The 27618-nt window shown below is 43.9% G+C and overlaps 1 protein-coding gene across 1 annotated transcript; it reads right to left on the reverse strand.

Moving 5' to 3' along the window:
* Positions 1–12981: 12981 nt before the first annotated feature.
* Positions 12982–21618, reverse strand: LOC125523597 (ent-kaurene oxidase 2-like). Its single transcript, XM_048688621.2, has 8 exons — positions 21255–21618; positions 17190–17350; positions 14679–14840; positions 14438–14578; positions 14087–14341; positions 13849–14007; positions 13544–13738; positions 12982–13464 (listed from the first exon to the last, which is right to left on the reverse strand). The coding sequence occupies exons 1-8, from the start codon at positions 21403–21405 to the stop codon at positions 13147–13149; spliced, it is 1542 nt and encodes a 513-aa protein (XP_048544578.2). The 5' UTR covers positions 21406–21618; the 3' UTR covers positions 12982–13146.
* Positions 21619–27618: the final 6000 nt, after the last annotated feature.

The raw sequence follows: 27618 nt of genomic DNA on the forward strand, positions 1-27618 counted from the left end.
TCTTAAAACTCGTGTGTTATTTTGTGTTGTATTGTTGCTGCCCGGTGGCTGTTCATGTTAGAGACTCTTAAACTATGGCTGTTGAGTGTTGATGTTTGAGACTTACTATTTTTATGTACTGGATTTGGCCCTTATGCATATATTGCTTGCTCCTATGAAATATTTAGTTGCTTAAATACTTTATTTCTAGATATATTTGATTTTTTTTCCAAACGCTATTTTGAAATATAGCACGCTATTAGCGCGCTATAACTTGTGTAGCATTTAGAGAAGGGCCTCGCTATATTTTGTAGCGCGCTATTCAAAATATTGAGCTGAACCCTGTCCATCCTCTCTACGGATCCTTGCACCAAACTCTTGTTCCCTCTTAGTAATTGATTGGCTAGCGCTTCTCCCTTTTTATCCAGAATGGCACGCACTAACTCCGCAGTTTAGGCACACATATTGTCATCTCCGTTGTCTAGGAGTACCAATTATGTATCTCTTCTCACTAGTGACATGCACTAACTCCAGAGCTTCGGTACATGTTGTCATCTCCGTATGGCCGCCAATGGGGAGCCAAAGAAGCCAGGCCACCACATGCGGTCTTCCGCCACATTATCTAGACCTTGTAACCTCAAAACCTCCTCGTAACCATCGTGGCCTATGCACAGCTAGCTTTGGACGCTGTCCAAGATGCAGTGCCAAAATGCCAGGAACAACACAAAGGCACAAATGGCAACAACGATGGCATCTTGGCGCCTTGCACGTCCCACCAACACGCAATCCTAGGGCAGCTAGCTAAGTCAAATAGTGGAAACCTCAGCGCCTGCCGCAGCTATAAATCCGCCGGCCTCTTGGAGCGAGCCGATCGATCGAGCTCAGGGCCATGGCGAGCTGCTTCTGCGGCACGAGCGCGGGGCGGCGGGGCCAGTTCGTGAAGCTGGTGTTCCCCGGCGGGCACGTGGAGCTGCTGGACCGGCCGGTGCTGGCGGCGGAGGTGATGTCGCAGCACCCGCGGTTCTGCGTGGCGCGGCCCGACGTGTTCCGCGAGCCCGTCGGCGCGGTGGCCGCGCCCAACACCATGCTCCACCTTGGGCACAAGTACTACGTCGTGCCCAAGAGCACCGTCCGGAGGCTGCTCAAGTACTCCTCGTCCTCCTCCCACAGCGCCGGCGGCGGGCGCGGCAGCGTGTCGCTGAGGAGGCACCTGGCTAGGCCCGACGGCTATGACAGGGCCCACAAGGACGGCGGCAAGAAGTGGTTCGGCTGGGCCGTGGGCGGCGAAGCCAGGGCGCCCCAGATGCCTCCTCAGGAGGTGGGCGTCAGTCATGGCAGTGAAGAAGAAGCGGGCAGGGTGGTACGTGTGAAAGACACCAAGGAGAAGGGGAGGGGTGCCAAAGGGGAGTCGCCGGGACGGCGGCGGCGGCGGCCGGTTGCTTCGCCGGCTGATTCGGCGTCCTATTCCTGGCAGCCTAGCCTTCACAGCATAACTGAAGAATAATCGTGTACCGTATGTGTGGGCCCACTTTGTATGCAAGGAGAATGTGCATAAGACAAGTGTATCCGTGTATGTCATTTGCCGGTGATTCTAATCATTTGATGCCGGAGTGAGTCTCCGAGTTATCTAGCCTGCAGCTGCAGGATTGGATGTCTTGTACATTAGAGAACGGTTGCTGAACTCTTTCTACTTTGCTTAACCTGAGTATTTCATTCGTTGCATCCTCACTGCAGCTTATTTCTTTGTTTGTAGGTGTACCGACCGGTGCCGTTGTGTTTGGTTGAGCTGCAGATTCTGAAAAAGCTGTTGTGAGTTATGAAAAATCTGTTGTGAACTTTCAGCCGTGGAATAGCTGGAAGTTGTTGGGTTAAAACAATTGTGAAACTATAGATTTTGCTATGAATGGTCGCTTATATATGCTATTTAACCGTAATACAGTAATCTGCACATTGCTAGGCAATGAAACGACAATCTTGCGAAGGGAAATTATGACAATGCAGATGATTCATAGTTAAAACATGCACAATTCAACCATTATACTTTGATGTTCCATACATCTAAATAGATGTGGCCCCATAATATCATAATAGATTTGGACCATACAAAACACATATGGTTCGCATGATGATGACCTCCATCAATCAATCAACATAGCTAAACTATGTTGCCATCACAAGACAAGCGTCAACTATCCTACTATGAATATTGTTCATGATACCTTCATTCTCCTATGTTGCCAACGGGTTCGCATGATGATGACCTCCATCAATCAAATGCACTAGAGAGCTGCAATATGCATCAACTAGTAATCAAATTGTACTCACAATACAGAAAGTTCCTGTGAAGGTCGGGCTACATGGAACCCTTTATCCTCCTCCCTTCAATATTGCTTTGAGATGTGTGCTCTCCAACTAACTTACTATATCAAAATTTCTCTTTTTTGTTTCTCTCAAATCAAACAACATATGGACTTTAAACTTTGTAGATCAAACAAACTTTAGAACTTCAATGTGTGACAAAACTTCCGGATTTTTTCGTTCGAGATAAATATATAAAAAAGTTATTTTGTTTGATTAAAAATTATTTTAAGAATTTAAAATGCATGAAAAAATCCAAAAGTTTTTTCCCACATTGTAGTTAGAATGTTTTATTGTCATGCAAAGTTTGAAGTTTCGTTTGAGAGAAACAAAAAAGACAAATGTGCATGCACGGATCACGATCCAGAAATGGATGGCTAAGATAAGAGGTACCATGAGCTCGACCTACAGAAAACCACACTCCTCACAATATCCAATCTATAGCTATTAATCATTAAATCACAAAAAACAGACAAAAATGCATGAACAAAGGAGGATGAAGGGAGGAGGGGCGAAAGGAGGAGACAGGAGGCCCGGTGCCGGACCACAACCGTTGTGCACAGAGAAGGTGAACAGAGGAGTTAGGGGAAGAAGGGAGGGGAGGCAGAGATGGGAGGGGTAGTTCGTTGGTGCCGGCCGACCGGCTGGACCTAGTCGCCTAGGACAGGGAGGAAAGAGAAGAGGGATGGAAGTGTTGGGGATCGTAGCAGAAATTTAAAAAATTTCTACGCATCATCAAGATCAATCTATGGAGTCATCTAGCAACGAGAGAGAGAGAGGAGTGCATCTACATACCCTTGTAGATCGCGATGCGGAAGCGTTACAAGAACGCGGATGAAGGAGTCGTACTCGCAGCGATTCATATCGTGGTTGATTCCGATCTAAGCGCCGAACAACGACGCCTCCGCTTTCAACACACGTACAGCCCGGGGACGTCTCCTCCTTGTTGATCCAGCAAGGGGAGAGGAGAAGTTGAGGGAGAGCTCCGGCAGCACGACGGCGTGGTGGTGGAGCTTGCAGTTCTCCGACAGGGCTTCGCCAAGCACTACGGAGGAGGAGGAGGTGTTGGGGAGAGAGAGGGCTGCGCCAGGGAACGGGTGCAGCTCCCATGCGCCTCCCTACTATATATAGGGGTGGAAGGGGCTGGTTTCTTGCCCTCCAAGTCCATTGGGGCGTTGGCAAAGGTGGGGGAAAGAAATCCCATCATTTCCCTTCCTCACCGATTGTTATCCCCCTTTTTTAGGGATCTTGATCTTATCCCTTCGGGATATGATCTTATTCCTTCTAAGGGGGGATCTTGGTGCGCCTTGACCAGGGGTGTGGGGCCTTGCCCCCACTACCCACGTTCATGTGGGCCCCCCATGCAGGTGGGCCCCACTCCGGAACCTTCTAGAACCTTCCCGGCACAATACCGAAAAATCCCAAACATTTTCCGGTGGCCAAAATAGGACTTCCCATATATAAATCTTTACCTCCGTACCATTCCGGAACTCCTCGTGACATCAAGGTTCTCATCCGGGACTCTGAACAACCTTCGGTAACCACATACAATTTCCCATAACAACTCTAGCATCACCGAACCTTAAGTGTGTAGACCCTACGGGTTCGGGAACCATGCAGACATGACCGAGACGTTCTCCGGCCAATAACCAACAGCGGGATCTGGATACCCATGTTGACTCCCACATGTTCCACGGTGATCTCATCGGATGAACCACGATGTCGGGGATTCAATCAATCCCGTATACAATTCCCTTTGTCAACCGGTATGTTACTTGCCCGAGATTCGATCGTCGGTATCCCAATACCTCGTTCAATCTCGTTACCGGCAAGTCACTTTACTCGTTCCGTAAAGCTTGATCCCGTGGCTAACTCCTTAGTCACATTGAGCTCATTATGATGATGCATTGCCGAGTGGGCCCAGAGATACCTCTCCGTCATACGGAGTGACAAATCCCAGTCTCGATTCGTGCCAACCCAACATACACTTTCGGAGATACCTGTAGTGCACCTTTATAGCCACCCAGTTACGTTGTGACGTTTGGTACACCCAAAGCATTCCTACGGTATCCGGGAGTTGCACAATCTCATGGTCTAAGGAAATGATACTTGACATTAGAAAAGCTCTTAGCAAACGAACTACACGATCTTGTGCTATGCTCAAGATTGGGTCTTGTCCATCACATCATTCTCCTAATGATGTGATCCCGTTATCAATGACATCCAATGTCCATGGTCAGGAAACCATAACCATCTATCGATCAACGAGCTAGTTAACTAGAGGCTTACTAGGGAGATGTTGTGGTCTACGTATTCACACATGTATTACGGTTTCCAGTTAATACAATTATAACATGAACAATAGACAATTATCATGAACAAGGAAATACAATAATAACCATTTTATTATTGCCTCTAGGGCATATTTCCAACAGTCTCCCACTTGCACTAGAGTCAATAATCTAGTTCTTATCACTATGTGATTGTAATGAATCCAACACCCATGGGGTTTGTTCATATCTCGCTTGTGAGAGAGGTTTATTAGTCAATGGGTCTGAACCTTTTAGATCCATGTGTGCTTTACAAATCTCTATGTCATCTTGTAGATGCAGCTACCACGCGCTACTTTGAGCTATTCCAAATAACTGCTCTACTATACGAATCCGGTTTACTACTCAGAGTCATCCGGATTAGTGTCAAAGTTTGCATCGACGTAACCCTTTACGACGAACTCTTTTACCACCTCCATAATCGAGAAAATTCCTTAGTCCACTAGTTACTAAGGATAAGTTCGACCGCTGTCATGTGATCCATTCCTGGATCACTATTGTACCCCTTGACTGACTCATGGCAAGGCACACTTCAGGTGCGGTACACAGCATAGCATACTGTAGAGCCTACGTCTAAAGCATAGGGGACGACCTTCGTCCTTTCTCTCTCTTCTGCCGTGGTCAGGTCTTGAGTCTTACTCAATACTGACACCTTGTAACACAGTCAAGAACTCCTTCTTTGCTGATCTATTTTGAACTCCTTCAAAATCTTGTCACGGTATTTATTCATTTGAAAGTACTATTAAGCTTTTTTGATCTATCCTTATAGATCTTGATGCTCAATGTTCAAGTAGCTTAATCCAGGTTTCCATTGAAAAACACTTTTCAAATAACCCTGTATGCTTTCCAGAAATTCTACATCATTTCTGATCAACAATATGTTAAGAACATATACTCATCAAAAATTCTATAGTGCTCCCACTCACTTCTTTGGAAATACAAGTTTCTCATAAACTTTGTATAAACCCAAAATCTTTGATCATCTCATCAAAGCGTACATTCCAACTCCGAGATGCTTACTCCGGTCCTTAGAAGGATTGCTGGAGCTTTGCATACTTGTTAGCATCTTTCAGGATTGACAAAACCTTCTGGTTGTATCACATACAACCTTTCCTCAAGAAAATCGTCGAGGAAACAATGTTTTGACATCCTATCTGCAAGATTTCATAAATAATGCAGTAACTGCTAACATAATTCCAACAGACTCTTAGCATCGCTACGAGTGAGAAAGTCTCATCGTAGTCAACTCCTTGAACTTGTCGGGAAATATCTTAACGACAAGTCGAGCTTTCTTAATGGTGACACTTACCATCATTGTACGTCTTCCTTTTAAAATCCATCTGCACCCAACAGCCTTACGACCATCAAGTAGTTCTTTCAAAGTCTATACTTTGTTTTATACATGGATCCTCTCTAGGATTTTATGGCCTCGAGCCATTCATAGGAATCCGGTCCCACCATCGCTTCTCCATAGCTTGTAGGTTCAATGTTGTCTAGCAACATGACTTCCAAGACATGATTACGTACCTCTGTGAAGTAGTACGCATCCTTGTCAACCTATGAGGTTTGGTAGTGACTTGATCCGAAGTTTCATGATCACTATCATAAGCTTCCACTTCAATTGGTGTAGGTGCCATAGGAACAACTTCCTGCGCCTTGCTACAAACTAGTTGAAGTGACGGTTCAATAACCTCATCAAGTCTCCATCATCCTCCCACTCAATTCTTTCGAAAGAAACTTTTCCTCGAGAAAGGACCCGTTTCTAGAAACAATCAGTTTTGCTTTCGGATATGAAATAGGAGGTATACCCAACTGTTTTGGGTATTCTATGAAGATGCATTTATCCGCTTTGGGTTCGAGCTTATCAGCCTAAAACTTTTTCACATAAGCGTCGCAGCCCCAAACTTTTAAGAAACGACAGCTTAGGTTTTTCTAAACCATAGTTCATACGGTGTTGTCTCAACGGAATTGCGTGGTGACCTATTTAAAGTGAATGTGGTTGTCTCTAATGCCTAACGCATAAACGATAGTGGTAATTCGATAAGAGACATCATGGTATGCACCATATCCAATAGGGCGCAGTTATGATGTTCGGACACACTATCACACTATGGTGTTCCAGGCGGTATTAGTTGTGAAACAATTTCCACAATGTCTTAATTGTGTGCCAAACTCGTAACTCAAATATTGATCTCTACGATCATATCATAGACATTTTATCCTCTTGTCACGGCGATCTTCAACTTCACTCTGAAATTACTTAAACCTTTCAATAATTCAGACTTGTGTTTCATCAAGTAAATATACTCAGCATCTACTCAAATCATCTGTGAAGTAAGAACATAACGATATCCACTACGTGCCTCAGCACTCATTGGACTGCACACATCAAAATGTATTACTTCCAACAAGTTGCTTTCTTATTCCATCTTACTGAAAACGAGGTCTTTCAGTCATCTTGCCCATGTGGTATGATTTGCATGTCTCAAGTGATTCAAAATCAAGTGAGTCCAAACGATCCATCTGTATGGAGTTTCTTCATGCATATATACCAATAGACATGGTTCACATGTCTCAATCTTTTCAAAAACGAGTGAGTCCAAAGATCCATCAACATGGAGCTTCTTCATGCGTTTTATACCAACATGACTCAAATGGCAGTGCCACAAGTATGTGGTACTATCATTACTATCTTATATCTTTTGGCATGAACATGTGTATCACTACGATCGAGATTCAATAAACCATTCATTTTAGGTGCAAGATCATTGAAGGTATTATTCAAATAAACAGAGTAACCATTATTCTCCTTAAATGAATAACCGTATGGTGATAAACATAATCCAATCATGTCTATCCTCAACGCAAACACCAAATAACAATTATTTCGGTTTAACACCAATACCGATGGTAGAGGGAGCATGCGATGTTTGATCACATCAACCTTGGAAACACTTCCAACACATATCGTCATCTCACCTTTAGCTAGTCTCCGCAGCCTTTTATTTCGAGTTAGTAACACTTAGCAACCGAATCGGTATTTATTACCCTGGTGCTACTAGGAGTACTAGTAAAGTACACGATAATATAACGTATATTCAAAATACTTCTGTCGACCTTGCCAGCCTTCTCATCTACCAAGTATCTAGGGTAGTTCTGCTTCAGTGACCGTTCTCCTCATTACAGAAGCACTTAGTCTCGGGTTTGGGTTCAACCTTGGGTTTCTTCACTAGAGTAGCAACTGATTTGCCGTTTCATGAAGTATCCCTTCTTTCCCTTACCCTTCTTGAAACTAGTGGTTTAACCATCAACAATTGATGCTCCTACTTGATTTCTACTTTCGCGGCGTCAAACATCGCGAGTTGCTCAAGGATCATCATGTCTATCCCTGATATGTTATAGTTCATCACGAAGCTCCAATAGCTTGGTGGCAGTGACTATGGAGAACCATCACTATCTCACCTGGAAGATTAACTCCCACTCGATTCAAGCGATTGTAGTACTCAAACAATCTGAGCACAAGCTCAACAATTGAGCTTTTCTCCCTTAGTTTGCGGGCTTAAGAAACTTGTCAGAGGTCACATACCTCTTGACGTGGGCACTAGTCTGAAATCCCAATTTCAGTCTTTGGAACATCTCATATGTTCTGCGACGTTTCAAAAATGTCTTTGGTGCCACAATTCTAAACCGTTAGCATTACACATTGAACTATCACGTAGTCATCAAAACATGTATGTCAGATGTTTCCCAACATCTACAGACGACGCTCAAGGTTCAGCACACTGAGCGGTGCATTAAGGACATAATCCTTCTGTACAGCAATGAGGACAATCCTCAGTTTACGGACCCAGACCACATAATTGCTACTGTCAACTCTCAACTAAATTTTCTCTAGGAACATATCTAAAACAATAGAACCAAAGCGTGAGCTACGACATAATTTGCAAAGACCTTTTGACTATGTTCATGATAATTAAGTTCATCTAATAAAATTATTAAATGAACTCCCATTTAGATAGACATCCCTCTAGTCATCTAAGTGATACATGATCCGAGTCAACTAGGCCGTGTCCGATCATCACGTGAGACGGACTAGTCATCATCGGTGAACAGCTTCATGTTGATCGTATCTTCTATACGACCCATGTTCGACCTTTCGGTCTTCCGTGTTCCGAGGCCATGTCTGTACATGCTAGGCTCGTCAAGTCAACCTAAGTGTGTTGCGTGTGTAAATCTGGCTTACACCCGTTGTATGCGAACGTTAGAATCTATCACACCCGATCATCACGTGGTGCTTCGAAACAACGAACCTTTGCAACGGTGCATAGTTAGGGGGGAACACTTTCTTGAAATTTTAGTGAGGGATCATCTCATTTATGCTACCGTCGATCTAAGAAAATAAGATGTAAGCATGACAAACATCACATGCAAATCATGAAGTGACATGATATGGCCAGTATCATCTTGCGCCTTTTGATCTCCATCTTCGAGGCGCGGCATGATCACCTTCGTCACCGGCATGACACCATGATCTCCATCATCGTGTCTTCATGAAGTTGTCTCACCAACTATTACTTCTACTACTATGGCTAACAGTTAGCAATAAGTAAAGTAATTACATGGCATTTTCATTGACACGCAGGTCATAAATAAATTAAGACAACTCCTATGGCTCCTTCCAGTTGTCATACTCATCGACATGTAAGTCGTGATTCCTATTACAAGAACATGATCAATCTCATACATCACATATATCATTCATCACATCCTTTTGGCCATATCACATCACATAGCATACCCCGCAAAAACAAGTTAGACGACCTCTAATTGTTGTTGCATGTTTTACATGGATGCTATGGGTTTCTAGCAAGAACATTTCTTACCTACGCAAAACCACAACGGTGATATGCCAATTGCTATTTACCCTTCATAAGGACCCTTTTCATCGAATCCGATCAGACTAAAGTGGGAGAGACAGACACCCACTAGCCACCTTATGCAACTAGTGCATGTCAGTCGGTGGAACCAGTCTCACGTAAGCGTACGTGTAAGGTCGGTCCGGGCCGCTTCATCCCACGATGCTGCTGAATCAAGATAAGACTAGTAACGGCAAGTAAATTGACAAAATCGACGCCCACAACAACTTGTGTTCTACTCGTGCATAAAAACTACGCATAGACCTAGCTCTGATACCACTGTTGGGGATTGCAGCAGAAATTTAAAAAATTTCTACGCATCACCAAGATCAATCTATGGAGTCATCTAGCAACGAGAGAGAGAGAGGAGTGCATCTACATACCCTTGTAGATCGCGATGCGGAAGCGTTACAAGAACGCGGATGAAGGAGTCGTACTCGCAGCGATTCAGATCGCGGTTGATTCCGATCTAAGCGCCGAACAACGACGCCTCCGCTTTCAACACACGTACAGCCCGGGGACGTCTCCTCCTTCTTGATCCAGCAAGGGGAGAGGAGAAGTTGAGGGAGAGCTCCGGCAGCACGACGGCGTGGTGGTGGAGCTTGCAGTTCTCCGACAGGGCTTCGCCAAGCACTACGGAGGAGGAGGAGGTGTTGGGGAGAGAGAGGGCTGCGCCAGGGAACGGGTGCAGCTCCCATGCGCCTCCCTACTATATATAGGGGTGGAAGGGGCTGGTTTCTTGCCCTCCAAGTCCATTGGGGCGTTGGCAAAGGTGGGGGAAAGAAATCCCATCATTTCCCTTCCCCACCGATTGTTATCCCCCTTTTTTAGGGATCTTGATCTTATCCCTTCGGGATATGATCCTATTCCTTCTAAGGGGGGATCTTGGTGCGCCTTGACCAGGGGTGTGGGGCCTTGCCCCCACTACCCACGTTCATGTGGGTCCCCCCATGCAGGTGGGCCCCACTCCGAAACCTTCTAGAACCTTCCCGGTACAATATCGAAAAATCCCGAACATTTTCCGGTGGCCAAAATAGGACTTTCCATATATAAATCTTTACCTTCGGACCATTCCGGAACTACTCATGACATCCAGGATCTCATCCGGGACTCCGAACAACCTTCGGTAACCACATACAATTTCCCATAACAACTCTAGCGTCACCGAACCTTAAGTGTGTACACCCTACGGGTTCGGAAACCATGCAGACATGACCGAGACGTTCTCCGGCCAATAACCAACAGCGGGATCTGTATACCCATGTTGGCTCCCACATGTTCCACGATGATCTCATCGGATGAACCACGATGTCGGGGATTCAATCAATCCCGTATACAATTCCCTTTGTCAATCGGTATGTTACTTGCCCGAGATTCGATCGTCAGTATCCCAATACCTCGTTCAATCTCGTTACCGGCAAGTCACTTTACTCGTTCCGTAACGCATGATCCCGTGGCTAACTCCTTAGTCACATCGAGCTCATTATGATGATGCATTACCGAGTGGGCCCAGAGATACCTCTCCGTCATACGGAGTGACAAATCCCAGTCTCGATTCGTGTCAACCCAACAGACACTTTCGGAGATACCTGTAGTGCACCTTTATAGCCACCCAATTACGTTGTGACGTTTGGTACACCCAAAGCATTCCTACGGTATCCGGGAGTTGCACAATCTCATGGTCTAAGGAAATGATACTTGACATTAGAAAAGCTCTTAGCAAACGAACTACACGATCTTGTGCTATGCTCAGGATTGGGTCTTGTCCATCACATCATTCTCCTAATGATGTGACCCCGTTATCAATGACATCCAATGTCCATGGTTAGGAAACCATAACCATCTATTGATCAACGAGCTAGTTAACTAGAGGCTTACTAGGGAGATGTTGTGGTCTACGTATTCACACATGTATTACGGTTTCCAGTTAATACAATTATAGCATGAACAATAGACAATTATCATGAACAAGGAAATACAATAATAACCATTTTATTATTGCCTCTAGGGCATATTTCCAACAAGAAGAGGGGTATACCTGGGTTCAGCGGGCAACCCTTGCCTGTGTTCGGCTGGAAGAGGGCTCGATCCCTTTGGCCATGTGAGCGAGAGAGTTTTTTATGCGTGGTTAGGAGAAAAACACAAAGGGGTATCTCACTTGGGAATGGCATTGGTGGGTAAATAACATTGAACTTCTCGGGGACAATTGAAAAGGGTCAGTTTAGAAGCTAGAGAAGTTGAGGTTGGGCAGCTGTTAGTTTTGCACTACCTAAAAGCTATAGATTCTCATAAACTGATGTGAAAATTTACCCCTTTAGTTAGCTTTTACCTTCTTTGAAGTAGAAATTGGGTAAGAAAAACAATCAAACACCGTCTGGAACGGGGAATACTTTGCTACAGTTATTGTGTTGTGTATAGGACAATCTATATTGATAGATCGGGCCCACAACTCTCTTTGATCTAATCTTCAAGAGTTCCCAACAAAGTGAAAATCTTTGGCTGGTTACTTGCTAATAATCGAGTAAACAGACGTGCAAATCTCCACATGAAGACTATACTAGATTTGTACACCTGTCCAATGTGCAGTTCTCACCTTGAGAGCAAGTACAATAAGCTTATGTAAGCAGACTATAAGGGTTAAAATATTATTTTTCTCCTGACAAGGAGGAGAGAGAAGTTAATAAAGAAGAGGAGCAAGCTACAGAATAAGAGCCAGCTGCATTATGTGAGAGTAAAAGATGGTCATGTATTAATAAAATAACACATCTTTATAGCTAACTATTATACATGTTGGCTTTACTATAAAACTTGCTCTGAAACAAGCTGCCACCTCTTCCTCCAATGCCCTGCAACGAAAAACGTTTGGTGTGCCTCTGATTTCAGACTAGACTAGAGGGCTATTGCCGAAGTTTGGGATACGCCTGCGCCAGGTGGCTTGCCAACCTCGCTCACATCATTCATGCTCTTGCTGATGTATGAAAGATCTGAAATGTTAGAAACTCCGTATTTTGAGGCAGCAATGGCTGCTGCCATATCAGGCAATGCTCAATATTCTATGGCATGACTTCTTCTATCAATAAAACAATGATTGTTCCTTCTTATGCTCTTTGTGGCTCGGTGTCCTTTTTTTAATAAATGACATTTTTTTATTAACTCACATTATAGCATCAAAAGAACACAAATCATAATGAGGTGGCATACACTCCACCTTTGCATGACTAGGAGCGTCCCCACATCCAGTTGTTGACATGTGTTGCTTCATTCCTTTGTTGCCTGCTTATGGCGCGAATACTGCAAATGCCTATAATAATCTGGCTTGCACCGTGCGCAGTGTCTGGCACGCAGAGAATTCTTTTGGTTATGACAACAAAATAAAAATCAACTAATCCTAGGCCAACTGAACACCTGAATAAATTATTCAGGCAAGCAAATCTTTATTCGTTATACACTTCAAGCAAGCAAATCTTTATTCGTCATATACATACTACGATCGATCTTGTTTGGCAAAGTTCTGAAGAGCAAAACTACCAATTTTCCTCTTTAAAGAACAGCAAAACTGCCCTTCACTTCCTCCCTCTCGGCGAGAGATGCACGTGGAGCGGATGGAGCTTGTAGCTGGTGAGCTGCACGGTGTCCACCTTCTCCTCGTCGCCCTCCCTGAGCCTCCAGGAGAACTCCTGCACGAACCGCGCTATGGCGGCGCACGAGATGGTCGTCGCCTGCTGGCTTCCGGCGCAGACCCTCCTCCCGACGCCGAACGCCATGGTCTTGTACATGTCCGCCGCCTCGAACCTCCCGTCCAGGAACCTCTCCGGCCTCCACTCCTCGGGCTCCTCCCAATCGTTCTTGTTCATGTTACATCCGTGCAGGTTGATGATGATCTAGCACAGTAGAGAAATTCTTTCAGAAATCCATGGTCAGCAGGCAATCTAGATCGATGCCATTTCTTGGATGAATTACCTCAGTGCCGGCTGGGATGTCGTAGCCGGCCAGTTTGGTGGCCTCATGGACGAACCTCGGAGGTATCAGTGCAACAGGAGAATGGCGCCGCAGCGTCTCGTGGAACACCGCGTTCAGGTACGGCAGCCGCGGCAGATGGTCCTCGGTGACCATCTCGTCGCCGCAGACATCTTGGATCTCCCGGAAGAGACGATCCTAACGTGCCAAGAAAAATCTGGTTAACAATGCATCTCGCGGCGGCATTCAGAATGAGTAGGATACAAAACCGAGAGAGTGGCAATTAAGTTGCAGCAGGTAGTGCCCACCTGTTTATCTGGGTTCTTGGCAAGCTCATACATAGCCCACTCGGTAGTGACCAACGTGGTATCTGCAGCCTCTATGACCTCCTCCCACACCAGCATCGTCAACTGTTCGTCTGTCAGCGTGTTCTCTGCCAGCAAGCTGTCCAGATAGGACACCTTTGCCTGCGTACCACAGCAATTTTTAGCCGAACACATAGACGAATCACACAAGGACAATACTGTCAGTACGCATTCGTGTCACCTCGCCGCGCGCAATTCGTTTCTTCTGTTGATGGATCAGCGCCTGCATCACCGCCGTTCGCCTAGATTCTGTGGTAAGAACTCTTGTTTCGAAGCTCTTGTTCGGAATCCAGCTGAGGTATGGGAAGAAATCCCTCCAATCGACATCGATTGCACACATCATCAGGTCGACCACGGTGATCTGGTAGATTTCATCCTTGGATATCTCCCTTCCAAACTCCTTCACGTAAACTGAACCCACATCCTCACCCAAACTCTGTAATTGCAGTGTGCATTCTCAGTTATGAAGGTACAAATTCAGGAAATGTTGCACTGGGTAAAACCACACTAGAAAACCATGTCGTCGACCAACCTGTATCAAGGACAAGCGGAATAGCTCGACCTTGAAGACCTCTCTGAAGTTCAGAGGAGCATGTGGGTCACCACTCACCAACGTATGAAAACTGCTCAGCATGTTATCCATCATCATGTCCCTTGTGTTCCGGAATTTTCTCTAAATTATATCCAAAGTATGTCACCGTTAGACCTAACTGAAATCCTAGAGGAGGCCTGGTAACTAAACTGTATCGTTGCGGAAGTGTTAAGACTTTTACCTGAGCAGAAGAACCCAACACGGCCGCCATAACATGACGCTTCACCGTTTTGTGGAACTCCCCGTAGTCACTGGTAGCAACCATGGTTTTACCACGAGTGAGCACAGACAACGCTTTAGATAGCTTTCGAGTAGATATGCAGAAGAATTTTTCAATCATTGCCTGCAAATACAAGGACATAATATGCTTCCCATGTCAAATGTGATACATTTTTACCATGCTGCTAACATTGCTTAGTTTTGCATCTTATCCAATAGTAATAGTCAAGAACAAAGCATCCATGACCGAGAGGAGTTTTGGGGGAGCTCCAGTAAGCTTTTCATTTGAAAATTTCAGAAAGTATATGTTTTATAAGTATCATAAAAGTCGAAGAAACGTAACACGTACATGTATAATGCAGTATATGACTACTTTCATGGAAAAATTAATTTCAGACATGGTCTGGGCATAAAAGACAAATATTGACATAAAAACACTATTCCCGCAAAATTGCATAGAAGTACTCGGCGATGACGCCCACTGAAATCATACCCACCCACTTGCCTCGGGATCAGCAGCCACTATATTAGCCTCTCTGTATCGCCCTCAGTTATTGCCTCGTATATCTGCCGTGTCTCGTATGTAATTATGGCTTTATTCTCAGAGGGTTCTGTACTAGAGCCCAACCATCCGGTGCTATGTTCAATGCAGAGACGCTCCTGCTTGTTGTACTGTTCTTCTGCTCAAAGGCGCCTGAAAGTCTGAAGCTGATGATGTTGCCGCCGACGGTGCCGGAAAGAGTTTTAGTACTATGTAATTTTTATTCCAAAGTAACTCAACCGAGTTTTGCCTCAGGATTACCGGTACTACTATGTATTTTTTTTATTTCCAATCACCTGGTCGTCCCCAGGATCGTGTTAAGCTCATGATTATCAGTACTATGTAATTCCAAGAGCAATGCTCTTTATGGTTAATCTTAATTCGTATTTGTGCTCATCCGTCCACTAATCCAGTAAGGAGTTATGCACCAGCATTTAATAAACACAAGTTACACTACAATTTGATTCTCATAATGCATGGTAATTTTTCTCTTTCTACCCACTATATACTTTTTCCCACACAACACATTTTCACCCACTAGCCATTTATTCCATCCACAGTTACACGCATCAGTCAATGACGCGTCAAAAAGTCGCTTCTCATGTCAGCATTCAATGGCTGCGTATGGAGCTTTTTCTCTTGAGGGAGAACATATCCAGTGCTCTTAACACTTTCATGCTCCCATGCTCCAATGTCTAAAATGATAATTTTAAATGTTTCAACAAATTCCGAAAAAAATTGGTGGTTGTTCACAAGACATGTGTTTAGATAATCTAAAATTTTCAAATCCAAAATCGAAATAAACAATGAGAAACTAAAAAGAGAAATCTTCATGTAAATAGTGCCATTTTAGCTTTTGTCTTCTTGTGACACTATTTATGTTCAGTTTTTCTTTTTTTGTTTCTCAATGTATATTTCGCGTTTGGATCTGAAATTTTCAGAGGATGTAGACTTATGTCTTGTGAACATTCACAAGTTTTTTCAGAATGTTTTGAAACACTTATAATTACTGCTTTAAAAATTGGAGCATGGGAGCATGCAGTTGTTGGGAGCACATGATATGTACCCCTACGTGTAGCTGATCTAGTCATGCATGTTGCTTGAGAAACAATACTGCCAGGCTTGGGCCTAATTTATTGTCGGCAAACAGGTATGCACTGTGCCAATCGACCCTGAACGGATCTATTAAACAACAACAATTCATTTCATCTAATTTTCCACCAATCCCTAGACAACAGAGCAGCGGGTGAGATTCCAGTGAGTGTCGTCGCCGAGTGCTCCTAGTTCACGTCCCTATTCTTGCAACTATAGATAGCTCATCATTTTTCTTCTGCTTATCTCGAAACAAGAAAACTTTTTCTATGCAATTTTACTCATCTCTAATGTATTCTCAGATCTACACATGTTTTATTTTTAAGTTTCTAAAACATAGAGGTGCATTTTATTTTTTATTTTTTAAAAATAAGAGCTCGGCGTAGCTTGGGAACCAAAAACAAACCGCCTGGTGACCATACAACAACTATATGCATATTGTGAGTTACTAGCTTAGTTTTTATCTGGGTAGTCTGAATGTAGAGAGATCAATTCACAACTGATTAAAATCCTTGATTTATCACCAGTATGATGTAAATATAAAGCACAATAACATCTTATTGATCTATGGTTAGAGTTTGAGTTCAAAAAAGACTCCAGGAAAGTCTATTTTTATTATATTGCCATTCAAAAGAAATAGTACAAGCATAATCGCAACAAGAACATACAAACAAATATGATAAATGCAGACTACACACAATATTACCAAATCATGGTCAGCTGACCAAAGCGTCAAATTGTCGCAATTACCCAAATAACGATAGTAGGTAGTTCGACATAGTAACATACAAATGCTCAAAGGAATTTAACAAAGATGGAAGATCACAGTTTCCATCCTACCTCCTTGGCTACCTCTGTTGAGTTGAGCACAACTATCGAAGATGCCCCTGTCCTTATTGTATATATTGGCCCATAAATATCGGACCATTTTGCAAAAGTCTTATGGGGCTTCTTTTCTTTTAGTTGATGTAGATTTCCAATAATCGGCAAACCAGGAACCACTGCATATCAATTAAATAAAACCAGACACGAATAAATGTTGGCCTCGAAGTAGAATTTATTGTTATTTAAACTGCATACTTGATACTCCATGTGTCAATATACTCCATGTGTCAGTATTTCCATATTGTGAGTATTTGAAATGTGGCCTTGTATACAGAAATGGAGGGAGTATTTGAAATGTGTCAGTACGATATATCTCCCGCATAGATGATAAAATTTTAGGCCATCCAAATAAATTAACATGGAAATCATTTTATTTCTCTTTCTTAGTTTCTAACAAATTTTATTCGGACAAGGCTATATACCATACATATAGCATATACGAACGGCTCTTTGCAATTTTCTGGCATCCATAACTGCAATTGAGGGATAATGGAGAGATGGAGCCGTTAGACTCAAATAATCTCATAACATCAAAATTAGGCTATTACGGAATACCACAATTACCCATGTCACAAGTAGTTCAGCCTGTATCAAGCATCATATGTTCATATAGAAATTGTTTCATGCAGACTTAAGTCAAAGGAGATTGTCTAGAATTGTTTGCTGTTAATTAATTCTGAAAAATATAGATATCTATCCTTACATCAGTGTGGGGCAATCAATGCAAATGTGGTGAAGATAAAATATTTATAAGGTTTGACACACATGGACAAAATTCCCAAGGTTTTGTAAAATGTAGTATTGCAATAAATGCTGCAAAAAAAGCGAGCCTGGCTCTCATGTGGCTAGCGGCGTAGATGAACAACCCAGCCACCAGGATTGAAATCCTCATGGATGTGAATTTGAATTCTTATTATTCAAAAAACAAGCTTTTTACAGGGGTCTCCCCTACAACATTTTTTAGTAAAAAATAATACTGACAAACTTTTGTGGCAAAACAACTGTAAGGTTTTGCTCAAACTATTAGCTTGCCAATACAGATACTTCTTACTTATAGGCACCAGAGTTGGCCAACACAAATTGCAATTGACAACAAACCATTGGTAGATGATTCAGAGAAAGATCAAATTCTTGATGATGAGGCCCCTTTGTTCGAGTCCAGCCTTGCGCATTGGCTCGGGTTCATGGGACCCTTTCTATCGGATAGGAGAGGCTCTTGTACAAAATAGACTTACTAGGTAATAATCCCTAGAATCTACCTATATAAAGGTAAAGAGGCAATTGTGTCAAGAAGCTGGCTTTTCTTTGGTCAAAAGGTACTTCAAATTTGGATTAAGCATGAAGAGATAATGGCAGTTATTTCTCATTTGAGTTTTTCTGGCGGACCTTCCGCGCAAGATCTTTGGTCTTCCTAGTGGGAACAAGCCCTTTCAACCCTTTTTTGCGAAAGAAGGTTTTCCAGGAGGGGCCTATGGAAACAACAGTCCTGCATCGAGATTATTAGTTGCTTACCTTCTTTAAATCTCGGAAAGGCTTTCTCGGGGACAAAAGTTGGTTGAGGAAGTCCTAAACAACCTAAAAGAAAGAGGGGATTGACTAGCCTATCAAAGCCCTACCTCATCTGGTTAAATAGTAGAAGGTATGTATGATGGTACCATGGACATAAACGATGCCATGAACAAGCGTATCAATTCATGAGTAAGGAATACTATTGGAAAGATTGGGCATTTGGGTTCATCTTGTTATTGGCCATCCCTTGCAAAACATATATCTTTTATTAAAGGGGTGAGGAAAGGTATGCAAAGGCAAGGAAGCTAATGCTAACGCTATTGATGTTCCTAACGCGTGTTTTTCTGGTTCTAGTTAAACTATTATTCATGGTATGAAGTTCAGAGGAGCCGCAATTTGATCTAAACAAGTAGTTAATGTAGGCTCCTATGGAGGACATATATTGAAATGCTTAATTAGTGCTCTTATTCGGAACATATGTTATAGAAGAATTTTAACAAATATATCACCCCAAAAGTTAAATGATACTTGTTCCAAAAGTTATAGATTTAGTGTATATAGTAATTTATGATATTTAATTTTATGTTTCACATTTTGATTCTAGCTTAATTTAAATATATTTAAAACCACATAATCCAATCAAATATAATCCTCAATTTTCAATCAAATTCCAAAATAGTAAATAACATAGAATATAGATTCCATAAAAAACTATAGTTTATAATGCACTTTGATTCAGTTAAGTAAAAATTAGGAGTTCAAGAAAAATATGAAGAAGTTATCATTTTGTTTGCAATATAATTCTAGAATTTTGGAAAAACAAACTCGTTTACTTCGGGTTCAAAATGGGTTAGATATGATTTTGAATTGTTTCCTGGCATAATGTACCAACATGGCATCTAATTGGCTATCTTAGAGCATCCATAATGTATGATTTGCGTACCTCTCATGCTGCCTCTAAGGGTTAGAGGTTGCCTCCCTACACTTTGCACAACCGCCTCCAAGCAACAACAATAAACTCAGCATTGTCTAAGCTTACATGTGGCCTCCATTTAATGGAATATTAATATCTCAACATGCAAACACATACAAGTGCGGAATTTTGCAAGGAAACTGGTCAGGTTTGAGGCAGTGGTGCATCCATAGGTTAAAAGCCAACACTGCAGCCAAAGTGGTCATGTTTGAGCCAAGATTGCCACTATATAAATTGGTGTGCTCCCACATGGGTCTATGAGCGAGGAGCCATATTAGCCTTACAAGCGGTGTTACCAAGGAAATATGTTGAATAATGTGCAGTTTTGTATTAAAAATGAAAATAAATATAAAATGTAAAATCTCATGAGACTCGTCGCCAGAGCCAGAGTTGCCTTGTTCTCGGTGTTGGGCTAACTATTTTGGCTGGCGATGGGGCTTGTTATGCCCTGGTGATTGGAGTATCGTTGGTTTCCACGATGGATACAAAGTCATCAAATCAAGAGTGATGGGTAATAAAGATAACTTTGCTTGACTAATTCAATGGATGATAGCATAGTGGTTTGTCGGGTCTCGCATTGGTGTGTTGAATCTTCACTGGTGCCCAGATCAGATGAGTTGCATGGTTTCTATTGAAATTTATTATATAGGTTTCCATTCGATTTTTCTTCCATTAATCAAATAAAGCTCTTATGCTTGACATATCACACGACCCTCGGGTTTCACAATGATGTAGTTATATGGGTAGACTACAGGGTGATGATGTGCTGATGAGTGATATTCGGATTTCATAGTGATGTAATTATATAGGTAGACTACAGGGTGATGCTGTGCTGCACGAACCTCGCATCATGTTGATATCATGCATTGCATTTGTGTGCGACCGCGAACCAAACCCAGGCCGGCCCACACTAGAAGAATACATGGAGAACGTTTGTTCTCAACAAATTTAACTTAATATAATATTTGATAGAACGTGTCTATCAGAAAATGGATGAAAACCACATAGTATTACTTTTTTCACTCTAAAACTCTTATATATATATATGTCTTATAAAAAGAACGTAGTTGGTGATTGTCCATTCACCCTCGAAGAGTACATCTTAAGTTGCCAATAAACTAATTGTCATAATGATCTTTATAGTGTAGTAGACAGATGTATCTTTGTATTACTGAATTTGATTACGTATATTTCGAGAGTTTTTGGTTTAAACTCGTGCAAAAAGGAACTTATTTCCTTCGTTTTTAACTATAAGTCTTTTTAGAGATTTTAACATAAACTACATACAGAGTAAAAATGAATAAATTTACACTCTAAAATACTTTTATATACATTCATATAGTTTATATTGAAATTTCTAAAAGGACTTATATTTAGAAATGCAGGAGTATATCACACCAAACAAGCAGTAGCAACCAAGAGCATTTATCGAGAAAACCTCCCAGTCCCAATAGCATTGAGCTAGCTAGAAGAGAAAAGAAGCAACAACACCACGGCGTCGGCCGCACATCGTGAGAGTCGGTGAGAGTGATCGTCACCTGGGGGGGCGTTGGTGCGGTTCTTGCGCCCCATCCCAACGTCAACCTTAGCGGCGAGCGCGACGGCCACGGCCAGCAGGCCGACAGCCACGGCGGTGGCAGCCAACGCGCCCACACCCCCAGCGGGGAGCTCTGCAAGCAACGCCTCCATCGGTCAGGTCGGGTGGGGTGACGACCGGACTCCGGCCGTGCTGCCTGGTGCGGAGCAAGGGTGGGTGTAGGAACCGCGGTGGTGGTTGCGGTGGCGCGCTTCCGTCTTATAGGCGTTACGGGACGTTGACGCTGACGGTGGCGGCGAGGGGGCAGCAATGCGACAGGAGTCGGGGGCGAGTGGCATCTCACCCCAGAAATGGAAACGAGATTCCCTTGCCCATTCGTCGATTCCAGGGACGCGGCCAAGCGATCAAGGAAATACTACTAAATACAGGCATGATGCATGCATGCATGATAACAGTATAGAGTAGACTTCAGCAAATAATTCACTCAGGTCACGATTTCTTCTTTTTCTCAGCTCAGATGTGACATGTCTACCCGGAAGGCCCGAGTCTCCGATCTGCCGCGTATTAAGCAGCATCACCAAGAAGGGATGCTTGAGAATATTCCTAGCATGAAGTAGTGTTCGGTTGATGCCCTCAAAATATGCCTATGTGGAGACAAGCTCCATGGGGTGTTTGGTTCATCATTTATTTAGATTATTTTACCACTAATGCTACACCTAAAAACAGTTTTTACTTTTTCTTACGAGAAATTTTCGGTCTACTCATCAACTGTCAAGATAGTATAAAAAACACTAAAAATAAAATTTACATCTAGATCCGTAGACCACCTAGCGACGACTACACTTACAAACAGTTTTTACTTAGCCTTATGTAAATTCCTAAACACTAATCACCCCCCTCCCCCTCTCCCCCCAATGAATTTCAGGGGTGGGCACGTGTGTAACGCCCCAGATACAACTTTCCATATTTATAACTCTGACTCTTGCCTTTTCCGGAGATGCGATACGATATTCCCTTCGTGGTTGGGTTTTTGTCTTCGTTTTGCCTTTTGTTCATGTCATGCATTTCATATCATGTCATCATGTGCATCACATTTGCATACGTGTTCGTCTCATGCTTCCGAGCATTTTCCCCGTTGTCCGTTTTGCAATCCGACACTCCTACGTCCTTCGGCGCTCCCTTTTGTCTCTTTTCGTGTGCGGGTGTTAAACATTCTTGGAATGGACCGAAATTTTCCAAGTGGCCTTGGTACACCACCGATAGACCGCCTGTCAAGTTTCGTGCCATTTGGAGTCCATTTGATACTCCAACGGTTAACCGGGGAACCGTAAAGGCTTCGTGTGTGTTGCAGCTCAACACCCCTCCAAAATGGCCCAATAACCCTTCCAAACCATCTCCATGTCCCCCGTCGTCGGATCACGATCACGTGGCCGAAAACTACACCTCATTTGGACACTCCCACCTGCTTCTACCTATAAATAGGTGCTCTCCTCCGAAAATTCGCGCAGATGAAACCCTAGCAAACTTTCTCTTCGCGCCGCCGGACACATCCGCCGCGCCCGGCCACCTCACTCCGACCAATCTCGTCGTGCCACCTCAGCACCGCCGCCACCCGGAGCCACTAGCGCGCCGCCACGTCGCCTCCCGGCCACGCCTCTCTCTCCTCATCGCGCCGCGGCCCGCCGGGGCCCGAGGCCGGCCCGCCCCGGGCCGATCTGGGCCGAGCCGCACGCCGCCCGACCGCGCCTCTCCTCCAGCGTCGCCGCCGCCTCGCCCGTCCGCCACCACGGCGCGCCGCTCGCGCCTCCCTCTGCCGCGCGCCGCAGCTCGCCGGCCTCGCCGCCTCCCGTCGTCCGCCTCCGCATCGCCACGCGTGCCGCCACCCGCCGGCGTCCACCGCCGCACGCGCAGTACGCCGTCATCCGGTGGTCCCTCCTCGCCCCTCGCCGGAGTTCTCGTCACCGGAATCCGCCTGGAGTTCGCCGGATCTCTCTCCGGCCAGATCCGTCCAGGTGGGACGAGATCCACCGGGATCCAAACCAAACGGCCTCCCCGCGCCCCCGGATCCTCTCATCCCGCACCACCTCGTCCCGCGTTGAGTTCTCGCGAGGGTAAAATTCCACTAAGTCCTTTTTCCCCTTATATTTTCAGGCTCTGTTCATCGCATCATAACTCCATGACCGTAGCTCCGTTTTGTGCGTGCAATATATCAAAATGTTTATCATGATGTGCTCTTCATTTTGTTCCATTATGGTGTGCTTGTTTGAGTCCATCTTGATGCCCAAATCACTGATGCAAGAGTGCTATAAATTGTTAGGTGCTGATTCTTAGCAGAGTATGAGAATTTGTCATTTTTGCTACAATTATTGTGTGCTGCATATGGGCATGAGCTCTACGTGTATTTTGGTCTATGCCATGCCATCTTTACAGGGATGTATGCCATGTATTTTCGTGATTTTTTTGGTGACTAGCACAAGCATGCAAAGTAGCCTTCGTGTTATTACTGATTTCAGGATCTCGGGATTTTGGCTAAGTCTTTGTCTGCTGTTATTTTGATGACATGTAACCATGTTGCTATAGTGAGATCCATGCTTTATTTGAGTTGCTTCAGTAAGGATGATTTGGGCATATGGTTATGCTCTACCCATCCATGCCCTGTTTGCAATTATGGAGTGCCCTAAAATGTCTCAATCTTGCCCTACTTTTGCTATAAAATGTTCCTGGCAGATTGTTTACATGTTAATCAATTTTGCCATGGATGTTGTAGTTGATCCATGCATGCTATGAACTTGCTTTTGCCTTGGTTAGCTTCATAAACATGCCATCTTGCTGATGCTATGCTTATCTTGTTATGCAATGCCTTGTGTTGAGTGAATTGAGCTTGCAAAGATGCCTTCATAATTCTTTTTATGCCATGCTCTGTTTTCTGCTAAGTCTGAATCTGTTAACAATTCTTGCTATGTTTACATGGATGCCATAATATCTTCTGTGCCTTTTTGGCTCATGATCAGTAAGGGACTTTTGTTCTATGCTTTGAGTAGATTTATGCCATGCCTTTGTTTGCTATGATCTGCTCCTGTAGCATGTTGTTAGCTTGCTCTAAACATTGCTTCCTGATGTTGTTCCTGGCATGTTAGTATTTTTCACTAAGTCCGTGAAGCTGATATCTTTTGCACTTTTGCCATGCTTGTTTGAACCTGCTCTTGTGTGATTTAGTCGTAGCTCAGTGTTCATCTTTTGTCAAGCATCTTGAGTATATCACTGCCATTTGCTTTTTTGCTATGTTGGAGTGCAGTAGCTTAGATGGCATCATGCTGTTAATCGCAGAATTGTGCCATTCTTGTTTTGCTTGCCATTTGCAAACCGTGCATCCGATTCTGGTGATATTTATATCGATTTCGACCGAAATCAACTCATCTGTCCAGCGGCGCACTTGGTTTGCCAAGTTGATGCCTGGTTCAATCTTTCCTTTCTGAAGCACGCATATGCATTGCATATCACATCCCGCATGTCATGCCATGTTCTGCATCATGTTGCTTGCGCATTGCACCGTGATTGATTGTTGGTCCTTTTTGCTTGTGTTCTTGATTTGGGTAGAGCCGGGAGACGAGTGCGTGATTGAGGAACCCGTTGAGTACGCTTACGAGGATCAAGCTTTCGTCAACTCGGAGAACTTTGCAGGCAAGATGACCATACCCTCGAAATCACTTCTATCTTTGCTTGCTAGTTGTTCGCTCTATTGCTATGCCGCGATACCTACCACTTGCTATATCAGGCCTCCCATATCACCATGTCAAGCCTCTAACCCTCCTTTCCTAGCAAACCGTTGTTTGGCTATGTTACCGCTTTGCTCAGCCCCTCTTATAGCGTGGCTAGTTGCAGGTGAAGTTGAAGATTGTTCCATGTTGGAACATGGATATGTTGGAATATCACAATATCTCTTATTTAATTAATGCATCTATATACTTGGTAAAGGGTGGAAGGCTCGGCCTTATGCCTGGTGTTTTGTTCCACTCTTGCCGCCCTAGTTTCCGTCATACCGGTGTTATGTTCCTTGATTTTTGCGTTCCTTACACAGTTGGGTGTTATGGGAACCCCTTGACAGTTCGCTTTGAATAAAACTCCTCCAGCAAGGCCCAACCTTGGTTTTACATTTTCCTAACAACCTATTACCTTTCCCTTGGGTCGGCCAACCCGAGGGTCACCTTTATTTTAACCCCCGGGCCAGTGCTTCTCTAAGTGTTGGTTCGAACCGGGCAGCCTGCGGGGCCACCTCGGGGCAACTTGAGGGCTGGCTTTACTCGTAGCTTGACCTATCCGGTGTTGCCCTGAGAACGAGATATGTGCAGCTCCTATCGGGATTGTCAGCGCATCGGGCGGCTTTGCTGGTCTTGTTTTACCATTGTCGAAATGTCTTGTAACCGGGATTCCGAGTCTGATCGGGTCTTCCTGGGAGAAGGAATATCCTTCGTTGACCGTGAGAGCTTGTGATGGGCTAAGTTGGGACACCCCTGCAGGGTTTGAACTTTCGAAAGTCGTGCCCGCAGTTATGTGGCAGATGGAAATTTGTTAATGTCCGGTTGTAGAGAACTTGACACTTTACTTGATTAAAATGCATCAACCGCGTGTGTAGCCGTGATGGTCTCTTTTTGGCGGAGTTCGGGAAGTGAACACGGTTCTTGGGTTATTGTTTGTGCGTAAGTAGTTTCAGGATCACTTCTTGATCATTTCTAGCTTCACGACTGTTGCGTTGCTCCTCTTCTCGCTCTTATTTGCGTATGTTAGCCACCATATATGCTTAGTGCTTGCTGCAGCTCCACCTCACTACCCTTTCCTACCCATAAGCTTAAATAGTCTTGATCTCGTGGGTGTGAGATTACTGAGTCCTCGTGGCTCACAGATACTTCCAAACAGTTGCAGGTGCCGATGATACCAGTGCAGGTGACGCAACCCAGCTCAAGTGGGAGCTCGATGAAGATCTTGATCATTGTTTTGTTTCGTTCCTGTTGATCAGTAGTGGAGCCCAGTTGGGACAATCGGGGATCTAGCATTTGGGGCTGTCTTCTTTTATTTTGGTTTCGTAGTCGGACCTTGATTGTATTCTGGATGTTGTATGTTTAACTTGTATTGTGTGAAGTGGCGATTGTAAGCCAACTCTTTATCCCTTTCTATTCAGTACATGGGATTGTGTGAAGATTACCCCTCTTGCGACAAACCTACCATGTGGCTATGCCTCTAAGTCGTGCCCCGACACGTGGGAGATATAGCCGCATTGTGGGTGTTACACTGTGCCCCTAAGTAATGACAAATTAAAAACTGCCAAGTCAGCCTTTACGTAGGGAACTTAAGAATATTTACGTAGGTGTACCTTTACTCTTATTTTACTTCAGGTAGGAAGGATGGGATGGAGCAAATCTCAGGCCTCCAATTTCTCTGGCCCGACTTAGGCACCCTTGGATGGGCAGGTTTCTCAGATGAAAATCTCTGTGTAGGAACCAAAACCTCAGGCAGGTGACAGACAGGTGCTCAGTCCAGGCAATTTATGCCAAGATAGAAACCAAACAACCCCTAAGTTCATCGACACGATAACTTATAGAATCTTGTTAAAAAATTCTTCTTCTTTTGCAAATATTGTTAGAAGTTTTTGCCTACTCATAGAACTAAGAAAAGCCCATATCGAAACGTTTTCCTTTTGTTGGCTAACTCTATTTTTCCCCACAACTTCATATCACGTACTAATGGGAAGCTGAAAGGATCGATATAGTTTACTAGAGGGGGGTGAATAGGCAACTAAAAATTTTTAGCTTTTCTTTATTAAATTAAACTTTGCATCAAAGTAGGTTGTCTAGATATGCAACTAGGTGAGCAACATATATGATGCAACAACAACAAGCACACAAGCAAGCAAGGGAAGTAACACAAATAAGCTTGCATAATGATACGTCTCCGTCGTATCTACTTTTCCAAACACTTTTGCCCTTGTTTTGGACTCTAACTTGCATGATTTGAATGGAACTAACCTGGACTGACGTTGTTTTCAGCAGAATTACCGTGGTGTTATTTATGTGCAGAAACAAACGTTCTCGGAATAACCTGAAACTTCACGGAGCAACTTTTTCAGAAAATATGAAAAATACCTGCAAAAGATGAAGGCCAGGGGGCCCACCACCTCTCCACGAGGGTGGGGGCGCGCCTGCCCCCCTAGGGCGCGCCCCCTACCTCGTGGGCCCCCTGTTGCCTCTCGGACTTCAACTCCAACTCCATATATTGTGTTTCAGGGAGAAAAAAATCAGAAAGAAGAAATCATCGCGTTTTACGATACGGAGCCGCCGCCCAGCCCTAAAACCTCTCGGGAGGGCTGATCT

The sequence above is a fragment of the Triticum urartu genome, chromosome 7A, assembly GCF_056163025.1.
Source record: "Triticum urartu cultivar PI428250 chromosome 7A, HENAU_Tu73, whole genome shotgun sequence".
Taxonomy (NCBI): Eukaryota; Viridiplantae; Streptophyta; class Magnoliopsida; order Poales; family Poaceae; genus Triticum; species Triticum urartu.

Coding starts and splice junctions, on each gene's coding strand:
- LOC125523597 (XM_048688621.2), bottom strand. CDS start 21,405: ATGGAGGCGTTGCTTGCAGAGCTCCCCGCTGGGGGTGTGGGCGCGTTG. Junction 17,351..21,254: donor CCGCACCAACGCCCCCCCAG/GTGACGATCACT, acceptor ATTGATATGCAG/TGGTTCCTGGTTTGCCGATT. Junction 13,465..13,543: donor ACATCCCAGCCGGCACTGAG/GTAATTCATCCA, acceptor CTACTGTGCTAG/ATCATCATCAACCTGCACGG.